This window comes from Electrophorus electricus, chromosome 16 (assembly GCF_013358815.1).
Source record: "Electrophorus electricus isolate fEleEle1 chromosome 16, fEleEle1.pri, whole genome shotgun sequence".
Taxonomy (NCBI): Eukaryota; Metazoa; Chordata; class Actinopteri; order Gymnotiformes; family Gymnotidae; genus Electrophorus; species Electrophorus electricus.
Genome location: NC_049550.1, coordinates 8,922,899 through 8,938,840, shown reverse-complemented (window position 1 = coordinate 8,938,840; position 15,942 = coordinate 8,922,899). Strand labels below are relative to the sequence as shown.

Genomic DNA, 15,942 nt, shown 5'->3' with positions numbered 1-15,942 from the left:
TACATCATCGAGAAACTGATATTTTCCTTAAACAGCAAATCTGAAAGAAAGGACGGGACGCTACTGTCATGTGAGTTTGTCACATGATCGCTGGCGGAAGCGACATGCAGCTCTGATCAACAAGATGTGAGCGGAGCATTTCAGCAGCAGCGATGGGTCCTTGATACCCTAGTTACGAGTACACCGTCGTGGTTTCTAGTTAGCCTAGGTATTTGTTGTGTTATTTTAATGTGTCGTGACTCAAACACGGTTTTTATGACGGATATTCCTTTCACAACGTCGTCAACATGGCCGTGGTTGACAAAAATAATTCCATTCACGATTCCTCCGGTAGGTTATTCAGTAGTTTTCCTCCCATGTATCTGCTTAACTTGTTTATTTGCAATATTGAAAGCTGCAGAGTCTATTTAATTTAAAACCTGAATAGGTAACTTAACTATGCTAATGGGTGTCTTAGGTTAGGCTGACCAAGGTAAAACAAGAACAAGGTTTTTTTAATAATCCAGTTTTGCTGTTTATTGTTACTGCAGCCGTTCAAAAATAACGATTTAGGTCTAGCCTAAATTAGCAAACCTAATAATATTCCAATATTTATTGTCAAGATGTCAGGAACCGTCAGATGGCTGTTATTAGCAGCGGGGGAAGGCAGTAAACCTAATTAAAATTTTTCTTATAGTTCACTGTTACTTTATTTTGCAGCTCTATAACTTTGGGGAAATCGCTGATTTTTATTTTAACAGTGCAATTAAGCTTTTGACGCTTTTCAAGGAAAAAGAAAGCGCATATTACCAGCAGCCATAACTCAATGTTACACAAAATGTTTATAGTCACTTTAAATTTGTGGACTAAAAGCCGATTATAACAACAGGTCGATTGAATAACCATATTTGTAGCATATTCACACTGGGATACCATGTTTACAGCCTTCGCAAGACCTAGGTTCAGCATGTGCTGAAAGATTCTCCAGTTTTTTGAGAAACGTCACGAGATTTGGTTCTCAATGATCGCGACACGAGCACTATTTCTGGCCAGGCTAAGTATGATGTGTTGCATTAAAAAAAAAAAAAAAAAGTGACTCACTGGAGTACGTTATAATGCAAGGTCATCTAATTGCATAGTCAGCGGTGTGTTTGTCAACATGTGGTTTGGGGTTGTGAATTTACTGCAGTTTCCTCATAACTGGTTCGAGACATTAATGCTGGACAATGCCTGTCATTTAAGTGGCCTGGCAGTTCTGCCTGGGCTCCATTCCACACCGGGCTCAATTAGTAAATGTTTTGTTTTACCTTTTTTGTGGGCTGGCTAAAATCCAGATTAGTAATGCACCCTTTATGTTGTGATCCAACTGCATTTACTAAATCACACAACCAATAGCACTTCTCACATTTGATGTACTTTAAAAACAACAAACTTATGCCCGCAAATACCTGCATTGCGTTGTTGCAGTGCTCATGATTGAGGACTCAGGCCTTCATAGCCTTGTTTATGTTTCTCTTTATGGGGGCTTTGTCATGGCAGACCATTCAGAGTAAAGGTCAGACAGAATGATTGGCTGTTTGATTTATCACCTTAGAGGTCCATTTTCCAGACATTTATCTGCTAGGATTTTTCACCAAGAGAAATCAACTGTGAAAGAAATGTGGTAGATGTTTGGGGGAACTGGAACCATATTGTCTTAGGTTGTTTTAAAGTCTGGTTAACTGTTGCTTATTATAGTAACCTGTAACAGTAACCTGTCTTATTATAGATAAGACAGTAGCCTGTCTTGAGTCAGACTTACTTTATCGGTGTCAGGTCTCTTGTTTTCAGTCATTCTTCCTAGGCATGTCCTTATGGTGAGATTTAGACCTCTGTGAGCTAAGTTCTGATTTATATGATTCTATTACATTTTATTTGTTTTTATCAGACACACACATCATAGTTGACCTGCTCATGACATGGTTTCTCCTTCTCTTTTTCACTTCCCACTGACTGTTATGATGATGCTCTGACATGCAAGGAAGTGGGAGCCATTTGTGTTTATTTCAAATTAAGATACACAGGCCTCTCTATATCTTTGTCACTCCAGTTCAACATCATGTGGCCCATCATGTTGTTATCTTGTGGTTCTAATTTGAGATCAGCATTTCTGAGTTTTTGTACTCAGTTTAGCAGAGGTTTTTAATAATAGAAAATGATCTGGTGTCTGCCTAAAAACAAATCTTTGGCTAGGGTGTCTAAGAATCTGCGTGCTGTAAATATATTGCAGGCCTGATCTGTTTCCACTCAGACAGTGTCTCTGGGGGCAATGCACATGTATAGAGGAGTTGCATTGTGCCATCATTACAGTGTGTTATGCCCCTAGTGTCTAATAACACTAAATAACTTTGTGTGTGGGTGTGGGTGTGGGTGTGGGTGTGTGCACGCGTGCGTGCGTGCGCTGTATGTTTGGGCTGTATTGCTGTGGGTGGCTGGTGCTGACAATCTGAGATGCTGCTCCTGATAAAAGCAGTCATTCCTGTACACATCGCTGACAGCTGGAACGTGTGCAGTGCCATCCTCAATGTTCTGAATAGGAGCCGCTCACAAAGCAGGACGGATGAGATTTTTTTTACAACTCATTTAACCATGTGTGATTGACTCTATCGCTCTGCGTCATGCATGCCAAGTGAGACATAGTCTAAATATGCCCACATCTTCAGCAATTCTTGCTGTAGAGATCTGCATCGGGCAGTCTCCATACATCCATTTTCACATTTCATGCCATAGACACGACATATTTTGAGGGGAAATGCCAGATCTCCCTCCAAGAGACAAGTCCTGTCACACATGGTAATCTTTACAAAGGAAAAAAAAAAAGGGCATTGATTGACTGGCTATTTGAATGGTATTAACTTTAAAAAAAAATAAAGCTACTCTTCTTGCCTTCAGAATTGCAGAGTCATTGGGCGATTTGTTGACATGCTCAAGGGTCATGCAAAGTTGATGTTTAAAAGCGATGTTCACAAGAACTTCACTCTGTGACATGCACATTGTTTTCAATAACGGGCCTAAATTCTGCCACCGTAGTGGGACTTGTGACCACCTGCTGCCCTGGCCACTGTGGTCTACCTCACCTCACAGACTTCAGATGCTTTCATTCTTCTCCATTGGCCTTTCTGATTCTCTTTGATCTTGCTTGCTTGGTTGATGCATATATCGTCTCTTCTTTTTTTCTTTTCTGTCTCGCTTCCATTTTTCATCCTGAGCAGAGTGGCAGTTGTCACTTCTGGCTGTGATTTGATTTCACCTCTCATGAACCATGGTGAGTGCTCTCCCTCAGTTGCTCAGCCTCTCCCACCGTGCACGCGTACGGGTGTTCGCCGCCCGTCACTGTCATTTAGCTTGATTTATTTGACCTTCTAATCGAATTCTGAACTCCCTTGTTATTTAAGTGAATGCCACTGCAGAATGCTAAATTACCTTGGCCCTTAATGAGCCATGACGAATGGGTGTTCCACGAACAGTCATGAAGGAGTACATATACGAGCGTTCGCCACTTGCTGCTCTGATTGTCCATGATGTAATTCACTTCAAATTGGATTCCTGTGATGTTTTTAGCTATAATGCTGTTGTGTGTCAGAGAACGTGCCGGATTGATCTACTGCGATGAGGCAATATGCTGAGCCTGTAATACAATGCGTATCTCAACAGGTGTTTCAGAATTCTCAGAACCTTAAATTGCCTAGTGTTAACTGCAAGTAAGGATAAGATTCTGAACTTTTTCCCCATTATGAAATAGGAAATCTAGCATATGGATATAAAGTGTATATACTGTACATACTGTAGACTGTGGGAAATCAGCCATATGTTTAATAATATAACTTAATGGTAAATATTATACACCAGATTTCATTTCAAACATGTACTGTAAAGCAGTATACAGTGTGACCTCTCTGAATAGTAACTCAAAATTCAGTAAAAAGTGGCTTAGAATGGAGTCACACCATGAAACATTGTACATACTACTGGCTGTGTTACACATGACCTTATATTTCGTTATGTACTTGCGAATGGAGTTCAGGTATGATTCCCAGCTGTGCCATGTGCTGTCTGTGGTTAGAATTCCAAATTTGCAGCATTCTCACTGGGAAGGAAGAAGGTCTGTCCCATGGCCCTCCATCACTGGAGCACTGGACACAAGGCTGTTTGGTAGAGCAGGTGTGCTTTATTGTTTGCTGTGAGAATCCAAACCAAATCCTACACTTTCTGACCCAATATTTTTTGGCTGTTATAATGAATCACAGCTTTTATACAGTCCCTCCAATGTAAGAAACGTTATAAACAATACGGGCCAGCCTTAAACGTGTCACGTCAAGGGTTAATCAGTGTGGGGTTTTTTTTGTTTTGTTTTGTTTTTTTAATATACATTGTTAATGTACGTCATATCTCAATCACAATATGTGGCAGTATAATCGCAATAGAGTTGTGGTGTCCATATTTTACAGATGTACTGGATATCATACTGGCGAACTATTGAGCACACATGGGGGGAAAAGTAGCACTGATTGCTTGGAGAACCAGCCAAGGCAACTGACTTCCCTCAGAGAGATTTACCCCTCTGGGTCTTGTCATTTTCTGCCTCTCACTTTTAATTGCATGTGCAGTTGGCCTAGAGATCGACAGATGTACGAGGTCTTTTGTGTCAGCTATTGCCATCAGCATGGTCCCTCAGGAGATGGAACATGTCTCTCTGTTCTAAACTTTCCGACAGTGTTGTAATATATATGCACCTATATGCGTATGTCTACCTGTTTCAGTCTGTGTGTGTGTGTGTGTGTGGGTTGGGTGTGTGTGTGTGTGTGTGTTAATACAATTTAATAGTAGTTAAATGCTACAAGAACTCTGAACTGCTGCCTGCACAGCACTGTGAGAGTGTGTCAAATCATTGACTTGCATCTCCCTGGTAACTTAAACAGCCCATCATTAGTCGGGGTGGTGAGTGGCAAAGCATGCAGGATCAGTGCGTAGATGTACGTTTGAGCCATCTGACTCTGTACAAGAGCCTCTCCCACACGAAAATGGACTACTTGTAAATGACAAAAGGAAGTGTATCCAAATGCTAGCTGATTTAGCTAAGGTTATCTCAGTCGTAAAGAGACTTAATTATGGAATTATGTGTAGGAAAGACATCATTTATGTGAGAGGATTCTTTCAGGTGGGATTGGTTTCACTAGATAGGTCTAGCAAATCTTGATAAAGCAATGTAGAGGATGTCTGGCATTTTAATATGTATTTCCAATATTTTTACATTGTAAATGTGAGCAAAATATTGTATTGTACTGCCCTGTGTGCACCACTGACCGTCGGGTTCATTTACCCACCAGTTTTTAGATTGTTATCGAGTGGCAAAAGATGTTTGGAGGTTCTACTTCTGCGGACGGATTGGGCGGAACCTGTGAAATATGCAAGCTGCTTGAAAGTAGTCTATAGGAGACACAAACATTCTGCTAACTCCGATTGGTACTTTGGCAGACCTGATGTCAAATCCGACAATATTAGTCCCACCCAACTCAAATCCAGCAGGAGAAGATGGCAGAAACACAGAACAGAAAAGACCAAAATCCTCCCCGCCAATTCATTGTTAATTGCTTTGAAAAGCTATAGATAATCATTAAAATGAGTAGACAGGGGCTTTAACACACATTGATTACATTTAATCACAGTTAGACGTTAGATATTTAGGAAGTGCTCAGCAGTGCGACTCCATACTCCCTTCCCACTACGCAAATGAGCTGTACATGCCTTAGGTGTTGCAATCAGTATTGAATTTGTGCTTGTTTCACATCTCAGTCAGACATTTGTACGGTGCTGCACACTGGGTAGGATCATAGCGTGATGGCTGGCATTGGCTGCTCAGTCTGAACCTACCGGACTGGACACAAAAAAGCTGAAGGCATGGGATGTGGAAGGCAGTGGGGCTATTGTGTGTCATGCTAACTGGCCCACATTCCTATTTAGCTGTGTGTGTGTCTGTATTACAGTTTAATAGTATTTAAATAGTGCAAGAACTTCGAACTGCTGCCTGCACAGAACAGTGAGGGTGTGTCAGATAACACAGTGATTGACTGGCATATCCAGCATCTGATAAGGCCGTAGTGGCGCGGTGAAGGAGAGTAGCTCGAACCTCTGGTGATCACACTGGTGGTTGTCAGTGACACGTTATGCTCCTCATTATTTAACACTCCTCTCTCTCTCTCTCTCTCTCTCTCTCTCCCTTTTTCTTTCTGTCTGTCTTCCTGAAGAAAAGCAAAGGTTACTGTCTCCAGTGACTCGCTATGGATCCCGTGACTTTGGTGATGACCATGGCAGTCCCAGGTGGTCCCCAGCAGCAGGAACCTGGGTGACTGTGGACAAGGATGAGGAAGAGTTGCGCAGGAAACTGAAATATTTCTTCATGAGCCCATGTGATAAGTTCCATGCCAAAGGCAGGAAGCCAATTAAACTGGGTCTGCAGATCCTAAAGATCATCATAGTCACAGTGCAGGTATGAGATGAGCAAAGTCAGCATTTGGTGGTTTACAGGTCATAATATTTTTCCTTTCTTTACACCAGAGGCCTGTAGATATGTCTAGATATGTTTAAATAAACCCTAGGGTGTTTATATAGGGGATCTGTCAGAAGCAATAATGTAAACTGTAAACTACCTTCCTACAGTGTTGGTCACCCTGGAATTGTTTGAACTATTTGGTTATGCTATCTCTCTTTAATATATATTTTAAAATGATGAAAACAAATTAAATAATTAAAATTATTTTGATATGCTTTTATTTGTGGTGATGCCTACGTGTATAGTCTTGAGACACACTCAAGACACACGTTAGCATATAAATTGTTTTAAAACATCTGTTGGCTACTCTCTGCTCAGTTATAGAATATTCTGTCTGTGGTGCAGTTATTGGCTGAGATACACAGACCAGTGCTCCTGTGATATAGTCTCATTAAAACTGCTTTGCATAAGGGCGTTTGTTGGAAAAGAGTTGACTAATCGAAAACATTTTACTTTCAACATATTAGATTAACCGGATTGTACATAGCACCTTGTACTTTTGTTTTTCACTTCTTGTTTTTTCCACAATTTCCCTCCATTTGACCCAGCCACTAATTCACTCTGCTCTCTCACACTTTCTCTCTCTCTCTCTCTAGCTGGTGTTTTTTGGCTTGAGTAACCAGATGGTTGTGACATTTAAAGAAGAGAATACAGCCTCCTTTAAACACCTCTTCCTCAAAGACTATGATGACGACACAGATGAAATGCTGGCAGTGTACACGCAGACTGACGTGTATGACCGCATCTACTACGCAATAGAGCAGGTAGAGTGGAGTAGTTGATATATGGTTAACAGGCAATAGTATGTAGTATCTTTGATTAAGAAACTCTAAATATCATGTCATTTGCTCTTGACTGCACACTCCCACTCCAGATTAGCCTCAGCCTGCTTTGGAATTGTAGAATCATTTCGATAGATAGGAATTGGCATAATGACTACATTTGGGGCAGAAATGGGGTTGAAAAAGCTTCGACTGATGTGCTGCATATGAAGCTTTAGTAAGATGAGGTATATCATGAAAAACTAATGCACACAATTAGTCCAGAGAATCTTTCTAGGAAATGTCAGAAAGAGTCTATTTTACTCAAATAATATTGTGTATATTCTGATCCCTCTCTTTACAAGCTTATTGTCAGAGAGGTTTATTGCATCTTTAACTAAATATATTTCATTTCATTTATTTAATACATAAAGAAACAATCCACATTTTGACTTTTATGCTTAATACATTACCTTACTTGGGTTGCCTATGCTTCAGGATGCACTTTTGCTTAATCATGGACCAAAGGAAGTGAAAACCCTCTAGATATTAATCATGCATTTTTAAAAGTAAATATTATTTCTGAATATGCCAGAATTTTATTATTTGTGTTTATTTTTTTCTGTAATTCTCTTGTGTGTTGTATTTTTCTGAAATAGAACAGGTATCTTACTATTATAGATGGAAACAGTATGTAAAAGGTAGGTGGAGGGGTTAGGATACCTGAAACCTTTATATGGACTTTTTGACTTAGGTGCCATAAGGTATGGCTTAAGTCTGTGAGAAGACCTATGACATGTATCCCTCTGTGAATGAAAAAACTTGTTTGAGTCTCTGTGTGCGCAGATTGTTGCATAATTTAAGAGTAAACATGGATTGGCTTGCAGTCGTGCTAGCTGGCTGTCTTTTCCTCATGTTACCTGTAACTTCTAACACTGAATATTCAGAGTGTAAGGTGTCGCACCAGACACTGCAGTCTCTGTATGTGTGAAACGAGTGAAGACTGCCGAGATCAGTGGGATTCAAGCTGTAGGCTTTAAACACCACTTTTTAGGTCTCAAACATTTTTTAATCACATCATTGCAGCTGTAACATATAGTCACACAAATAAAAAGATTTCTAACTCTTTTAAGTATAAAATAAATAGTTGGCATACATGTCCCATCTCTGTTTACACACAGCCATTGACAAGTAGATGGTTGGTTATGAACATTTTATTTAGTCGAAGGATTCCACTGGTTAAAAATTGCAGGAACACAATGGCTGGGTATCAGCACTCATCTCCCAATATGAACAGATATTGATTTACCAAAATTCAGTTTTCATTTATCTAATTACTCATTAGTAAAAAAAAAAAATTGTTTTAAAACATCTCAGTTGGCTACTCTCAGCTCAGTTATTAAATATTCTGTCTGTGATGCAGTTATTGGCTAAGAATAACTGCACCAGGAGGACGGTATCTGTTTATTTATTTATTTGTTTGTTTGTTTGTTTATTCACTGGATGTAAAATGGGGTATTCATTGTACTCCACTTAGTTGCCTGTTTATTAGGCACACCTACTCTATAGCTGTACCTAATAAGCTATCAGTGTGCTTCAATCAATTATGTGTACTCAGAAAAGTGACTGATGATAACTCATTCTCTGCACAATTGTGCAGTGTTTCCAGTAAGCTTTTTGGCATAAACAGTTTTTTGCAGTATTGCTATAATAATTTGTATAAATATATATGCATCTGCCCTTTGGTCAAAAGCAGTTCACTCATGAAAGCTCAATAGAGTGTACAGAAATCTGGTTAGAGTTCAGAGTTCAGATATTTTGCTTAGAAAGTACTGTAAAATCTAGACGGTATAGATATGCATATAATATGTTAATGAATATGAGTGAGTGGACTGTCCCTTTAAAACTTGTGTGATATGATTTGTCTGGTAGTTTAAACACACGGATCAGTGCTCTTGTGATATAGTCTCACTAAAACTGCTTTAAGGACTCATAATTTGCCAGACGTTTGGTGGAAAAGAGTTGACCAATCAGAAACATTTTTTACTTTCAACATATAAGATTAACCGGATTGTACGTAGTACCTTGAAGTTTTGTTTTACACTTCTTGTTTTTTTTTTTCTACAATTTCCCTCCATTTGGCCCAGCCACTAATTCACTCTGCGCTCTCTCTCTCTCTCTCTCTCTCTCTCTCTCTCTCTCTCTCTCTCTCTCTCCCCTTTCCCTCCATCTCAGTACCTGGCCCTGCCAGAGACCACCGTTGGCCGCTATGCGTACGTGTATGGCGTTGGGGTCAACGGCAGTGCTCTGTCTCTCTGCCAGCAGTACTACAAAAAGGGCCAAATAGACCCTGCCAACGACACCTTCAACATCGATCCCCACGTCATCACAGGTAAACACCGACGATCCCGAACTCAAGCTCTCTCTCACCTTCTTCCCTTTCTCTCCAGTGCCCTGGTGCAGTTTATCTGCCATCTTCCCACCCAAATGTTTGTGTACAATCAGAAGAATACCTCAAAGGGTTTGATTCAAGCATGGGCTTGTCCGTCACTGCGGTTCCATGGAAGATCGTCATCGGTCAAGGTTACCTTTAGCTGTCCTAGCTTTAACGTAAACCCGACGTGAAGGCCAGCGCAGTTTTACCTTTGGCCTTTTCTTCTCCCGAGGCACAGGAAGACCCCACCTTGGACTCAGTCTGCTGTGACTGGGAATTTCCCCTTTGAATTATGAGCTGGTTAAATATTAAGCCAATAAACAGGTGTAACTGAAGGCAGCAGGCATTGCACATTCTATAGGCTCACTTAAAAAAAAAAAAGTAGCAGTTGGTATGATGTGAAAACAACTGTTTGGATGATGTGGACCTGTTTTTAGTGACCAGAATTCTGTCGACATGACCAGTATGACTAAAGTCACGTTCTTCCCATATTTCTCTCTCTCTCTCTCTTTCTTTCTTTCTCTAGACTGTATAGGTGTCACACCACTTGCCCCTCCTCCAGGTGCTATGATGGAAAGTGACTACAAAAATTTTAGCCTCAAATTTCATAAGTAAGTTTTAACCTGCTACCAGAAGACAAACGACATTGTCCATGACTGCAACACTTATCTTCTCCTCTTTTTTAAAACCTTTTTTTTCCCCAATGCTCTTTTCTCAGACTCATCAACGTGACGATCAGTTTTCAGCTGAAAGCTATAAACCTTCAGACCATCATAAACAATGAGATTCCGGACTGCTACACTTTTGTAATCACAGTGAGTTGTGCCTGCCTCTACTCAGCTGAGATGAGGTACTCCCTACATTTGTAGGGATGGAATGCACATTGTTACTTCAACAGAGACCAACTGTTTTGTCCAGTTTGATATGTCGAGAGTAGCATGACCTCAGTGAAAAGCAAAACTTTCTTTTGCCCCATTCCTTTATATCTCTTACTGTAAGAGATTAGGAGTAGGCCCCTCCACCTACACTCACACACACCCCCTGTCCACTGACAGCCAAAACCTGATCCTAGGTCATCTCTCCTGTTCTGAGAGAACCCATAACATGCCCAATGGCTAGGAATCTGAAGGCTAAGCGTGAATGTTGACCAGTGTTGTTTTCCTGACTGCCTGAGCAGATAGTGCTGGATAACAAGGCTCACAGTGGCAAGGTGAAGATCAGTCTGGACAACGAGGTCTTGATTAAGGAGTGCAGAGACCCCAGCGTGTCCGGCCATGGTGAGCCTGTGTACTGCTTCGTTCCGCTGGTATTCATTTGAAACAGACATTCTCAATGGACTGTTACAACATGTTATTTAAACTGTTGTATTACACCGCACAGCCAAACTTTCCATCCGGGCTCAGTTAATCCTGGTAAAGACAAAGTAAAGCATGGGATAGAAGACAGACAGCGACCTTAAATAACACAGGAGTCATAAGGCTTTGTGTTTCATTTCCTCTTTTGCCAAGCTTGTCTCAGTCTTGTTTTAATCTCGTGAAACGTGTACTCTCTGCAGTAAAAGTACACACGCTCCTATCATATACCTTCGAGACGAATCCTCCTAATTCAACCCTCTCTCCCTCCCTCTCTCTCTAGTGGAGGGCTATGCTCGGATGGGCTTTGACGTGGTCGTAGCAGTGGTGTGTACCCTCTCTCTGCTGCTCTGTGGGCGCTCTATTGTCAGAGGAATCCTCCTTCAGCAGGTACGAGGGACATATGGGATGGGGGGGGGGCCCTCAACAAAGACCACCGTTACGCTTTGACATCCATGCTGCTCCTGAGCACCCCTTTCTGTCCCTTCACGCTGCAGGAGTTTGTGCAGTACTTTAAGGACAGGCTGAACCGCAGTGTGTGCTGGGGGGACCGGCTGGAGTTCATCAACGGCTGGTACATCCTCCTCATCATCAGCGACCTGCTCACCATCACCGGCTCCTTCATCAAGATCCGCATTGAGATGAAGGTGTGTCGCACACAGCTGGGCCTCGACACTAGCAGACCTTCACAAAGGAAGCACGGAACGTTTGCCCTGGGCTTTTCCCTGATCGTGTTCTCATTGAAGGATGACTGCAGGAACGCCTACGCAATACGTCTTTTGTTGATCCTTTTCACAGTATTGACCTTTGCAGTAGTGATATCTCAGAGGACTGTAAAATCCAAATAAGTATTCTGTTTAATTAGTGTTTTTTTTTTTTTTTTTTTTGGTGCAGCCAATATCATGATGTTTCAGTTAATTGTTCTCTGGGAGTTTCAATGAATCCCAGCACTCATGTAATCCAGCAAGAATTTTGGTTAAAGTAATGTATCTTTTAGCATATCAAATGTTGGATAAGATTCTTACTGGGTTGCTTACCTCAGGAACTCACAGTAAACACCGGCAAAATGTAGATTAATGAAGAAAAGTAATTTTATTTGCAGATACAATTAACCAATGGAGAGCCCGGTAGTAGTGTATGGAGATGTGTTTTAACAGTCTCTCATGATCTGTAAGCTAGTCAAACTCTTTTTACATAGTTCTAGATGAAGGAGTTATGGACAGGGTCCCAGCTAGTCTAGACAATTGATGGTGATTCATTAGGAACAAAATAGTGTCTCTTCCTGCCAAACGATGGAATTACAATGAGAAGATGACCTGCTTGAATGTGACTAAAGCATGGAAAAAGCACAGAATCTAACACACATCAAGGGTTCACGTGATGCTTTCAATATGTTGCAAGATACATCAGTAGCACTTTTTAGCACTGTAACCACAATAGACTCTGTTTGGTAACAATAACTGCTAATGTTATTAAAGGTACTAGTTAACAGTGGTTAGCTGACACTTTGTCAACCTCCTCAGAACAGGAAATGCCTCCCATTGTCAGCTGACTATAATGGAAAAAGCTCACTGTCAACTGAGGCAGTTTTTCCAGTTCATATACTATCTTGAGGCCTCTCACATATCAGCTTCTCTTTTTGGTCCTCTCCACAGAACATCTCATCCTACGACGTGTGTGGAATTCTGCTGGGAACATCAACCCTGCTGGTGTGGGTGGGGGTCATTCGATACTTCAGTTTCTTCCAGAAGTACAATGTGAGCAATGTAACATTTGTAATGTGCACACAAAATAAGCCAGCCATCTGACCAAAAAGTTCTATTTTGTGACACAATGTTACCGACCAATAAGGAACAGCTGTTTTTAAAATTCAGTGTCTCCAGTTGTCACTGGCTTGTGGTTGTTTGCCTTGTTTTTCAAATCAACTCCCAAGACCCATGTCCATAACCGTGATTCCTTCATACATTATTTCCCCCTGACTCTACAAGGCCACACACATGCATAGTCATTTTAGCATTTTGTTTTATGCACTGATGCAGTCTTGAAATGTAGATAGCATACATCTAGATATTACCTATAGAGAATTTGAGAATTCTTGTCAACATTGAGGAGCAGCTTACACAATAGCTGCAAACACACAACCTGCTCACACCTGTTTCTCCAGATCACTTTGACAGCATCTCGACTTGGAAAATCAGCTGTAAAGTAGCATTGTTCGACAGCTTGCATACAAAAACTTCCTATCCTGTTCCAGATCCTGATAGTGACGTTGCGGGCAGCGTTCCCTAACGTCATCCGCTTCTGCTGTTGTGTGGCGGTGATCTACCTGGGTTACTGCTTTTGCGGGTGGATTGTCCTAGGACCCTATCATGTCAAGGTATAAACTTGAAGCCTTTACGTGATTGGGCGACAGGCAGTGATGCATGAGATCTGATCTGAAAGCATTCTATACGTTAATTTACACAGTATCAGATGTTTTTATTCCCAGTAGATTATACCAGGCTCTGTTGATGGGTCTATTATATTACTGTGTATATTCCGGGCAGGTTGATGTCAGTCTCTTTATATGTCACTTAGCTTATGAAACATCTTAAATATGACTTCATATTAATACTGCTACTTTAATTTCTGTACATCTAAATACCAAGTGTGAAGTTCCCTTTTCTGTCTGTCATATAAGGACAAATTCTCTGTTAGGTCTGTTTTAGTTGCTATATTCTGTTAAACAAGTTGCTCCCATGTGTAGATGCGCTAATGCGGCTTTGGGTTGTTCTAGTCCCCACGTTTAATGCTCTTCTTTTTACCCCACTGTCCTGTCAGTTCCGCTCTCTGTCCATGGTGTCGGAGTGGTCTGTTCTCGCTAATAAATGAGATGACATGTTCGTTACCTTCAGCGATATGCAGGAAAGCAGCATACTGGTGTGGGTTTCAGCCAGGTGTGTGTTTATACACTTCCTTTACACACATACACGCGCACCTATCCACTTCCAAGATAAATTTACAGCATATGCATGCATACACAAACACACGAATGGTGTTTTTGTGCTGGTACTATAATTCCATCCAACATGTAATTGGAGTCTTTTCAAACATGTGGATCACTCAACACAAATCCTTGTGGTCTGCTGCTGTCTCTAATTTCGCTTTCAGTTTAGGTAGCACTGTGGGAGCAAATAGCCTGACTAACTGCTGTAAAACAGCAGGATTCAGAATGAGGAAACATGCTGACTGGCTCTGTTTCTAACGAGGCAGCAGAAGAAATGTGCCAATTTGCTCTGTTTCTAACAAGGCAGCAGTGTGGCTTGACTTGGCACTGCCTGCTGCTGCTCTCGTGCAGTTATGGTGGAGCTGAGAAATTTATATTTAATCTGGAGCTCACGTTTAATCAGTCAACAGCAACACCAGCCTATACAACAGGCTCTGGCTGTCCGAAAACAGAATAGGCAGAAAATGTTTATAAAATGTACATGTGAAATAAAAGATATGGAGTAGAAGTGACTGTCAGGTGTCACTCTAGTTTCTCAGTTCCTCTGGGTAAGTGCTTCATCTATGGGACCAGCTGCTGAAATGAGAGTACTCTTTTTTTTTTTTTTTTTTTTTTTCCCTCTCTTAACCCTACCCCCATCTGTGATTTGGCCATTTAAAAATAATCATTCAGAAACAACGAGTTCAGCTGCATGCTGCTCTCTGCTAGTACACCGCTATGTCGGCCTGGTTCCGTGCAATTAAATTCACCTCGAGCAAACACCTACAAACAATGCAGAGTCTTGCCATCAACTGAAATATTTCTTGTGAAATGGGCCCCTGTGCAGTGTACAATGGAGTTGTTTTCATGTTGTTTTTCTCTAGTTGTACCTGTACACCTTCATCTCTCTGTTCATCTACATGGTTCTCTCACTCTTCATCGCCCTCATCACCGGCGCGTACGAGACCATCAAGGTAAGGCGGAAATAGGAGCTAAACCACTGCTGTTTTAAGTTTGATCACAAGCTGAGATTTTTCCAGATGGTCAGAGGTTAAATGTTTATGTGGTCATAGTACTGTTCTATTTCTGTGTACCTATGTTTTTATTTGTTAGGGTTTTTTTTTTTTAAATAATAGCAATATATACATATCACATCTTCTTTTTTCTTTAAAAAAAATAAATTAAAAAAAACAGCATCAAACTCAGGAGCCCTTGCACATCACAGACCTGCATGCATTCGTTGCCGAGTGCAAGGACACACCCTGCTCGGGAAAGTTCCGTGGCCTGGAGACCTCACCGTGCTCCTTCTTCTGCTGCTGTGACAGGTTTGGCAGCCAACAGGCGAAAGCAGCATTGTAATGAGCATTCACAAGCTGCCCTTTTAGGGCGAGGAGTTCGCCTAGCTAGCCTAGCCTGCCTAGCCTGTAGTCATCACTGTGGAAGATGAGACTCTTTAATGTGGCCTTACTTTCACATAGCCAACTGGCCCCAGCTAGCTCTTGTGTATTTAAACAGCGGATTTAGCCTGTTCTGGGTTCAGCTGTTCAGTTGGGATAGATTATGATTTACCAGATCAGGTCTTGGAGTCCAGACATCTAAGTGGAATTCATTAAGACTATATTAGACACAGTATGTCTGTGTGTGCTCAAAGGTTTTGTTGTATGATTGAATTTATGTACATATCTAACTCTCACAGGACCACCACCTATGAAGATGTGCTTCTGGTGAACTAGGTACAAAACTACAGCTGCTACCGCCCCTATTGTGACTCTGGAACTGCATCTATAGTTAGTAACAAGACTGAACTCAAGACGCAGTTCTGTATCCAGCAGACATTCACTCTCATGTCTACACACCCAAGC

The 15,942-nt window shown here is 41.2% G+C and overlaps 1 protein-coding gene across 1 annotated transcript; it reads left to right on the top strand.

The window, feature by feature from the left end:
* Positions 1-99: 99 nt before the first annotated feature.
* On the top strand, positions 100-15,052 carry mcoln1a (mucolipin 1a). The gene is made up of 13 exons (XM_035534667.1): positions 100-330; positions 6,264-6,505; positions 7,165-7,332; positions 9,565-9,721; positions 10,290-10,374; positions 10,482-10,578; positions 10,941-11,040; positions 11,399-11,505; positions 11,613-11,762; positions 12,771-12,872; positions 13,370-13,492; positions 13,936-14,051; positions 14,965-15,052. The coding sequence occupies exons 1-12, from the start codon at positions 288-290 to the stop codon at positions 13,984-13,986; spliced, it is 1,425 nt and encodes a 474-aa protein (XP_035390560.1). The 5' UTR covers positions 100-287; the 3' UTR covers positions 13,987-14,051; positions 14,965-15,052.
* Positions 15,053-15,942: the final 890 nt, after the last annotated feature.

Excerpts from the sequence above, each read along its gene's own strand:
- mcoln1a (XM_035534667.1), top strand. The coding sequence starts at position 288 with ATGGCCGTGGTTGACAAAAATAATTCCATTCACGATTCCTCCG. Across the intron at positions 331-6,263 it reads TTCCATTCACGATTCCTCCG|AAAAGCAAAGGTTACTGTCT; the intron begins GTAGGTTATTCA and ends GTCTTCCTGAAG. Across the intron at positions 9,722-10,289 it reads CGATCCCCACGTCATCACAG|ACTGTATAGGTGTCACACCA; the intron begins GTAAACACCGAC and ends TTCTTTCTCTAG.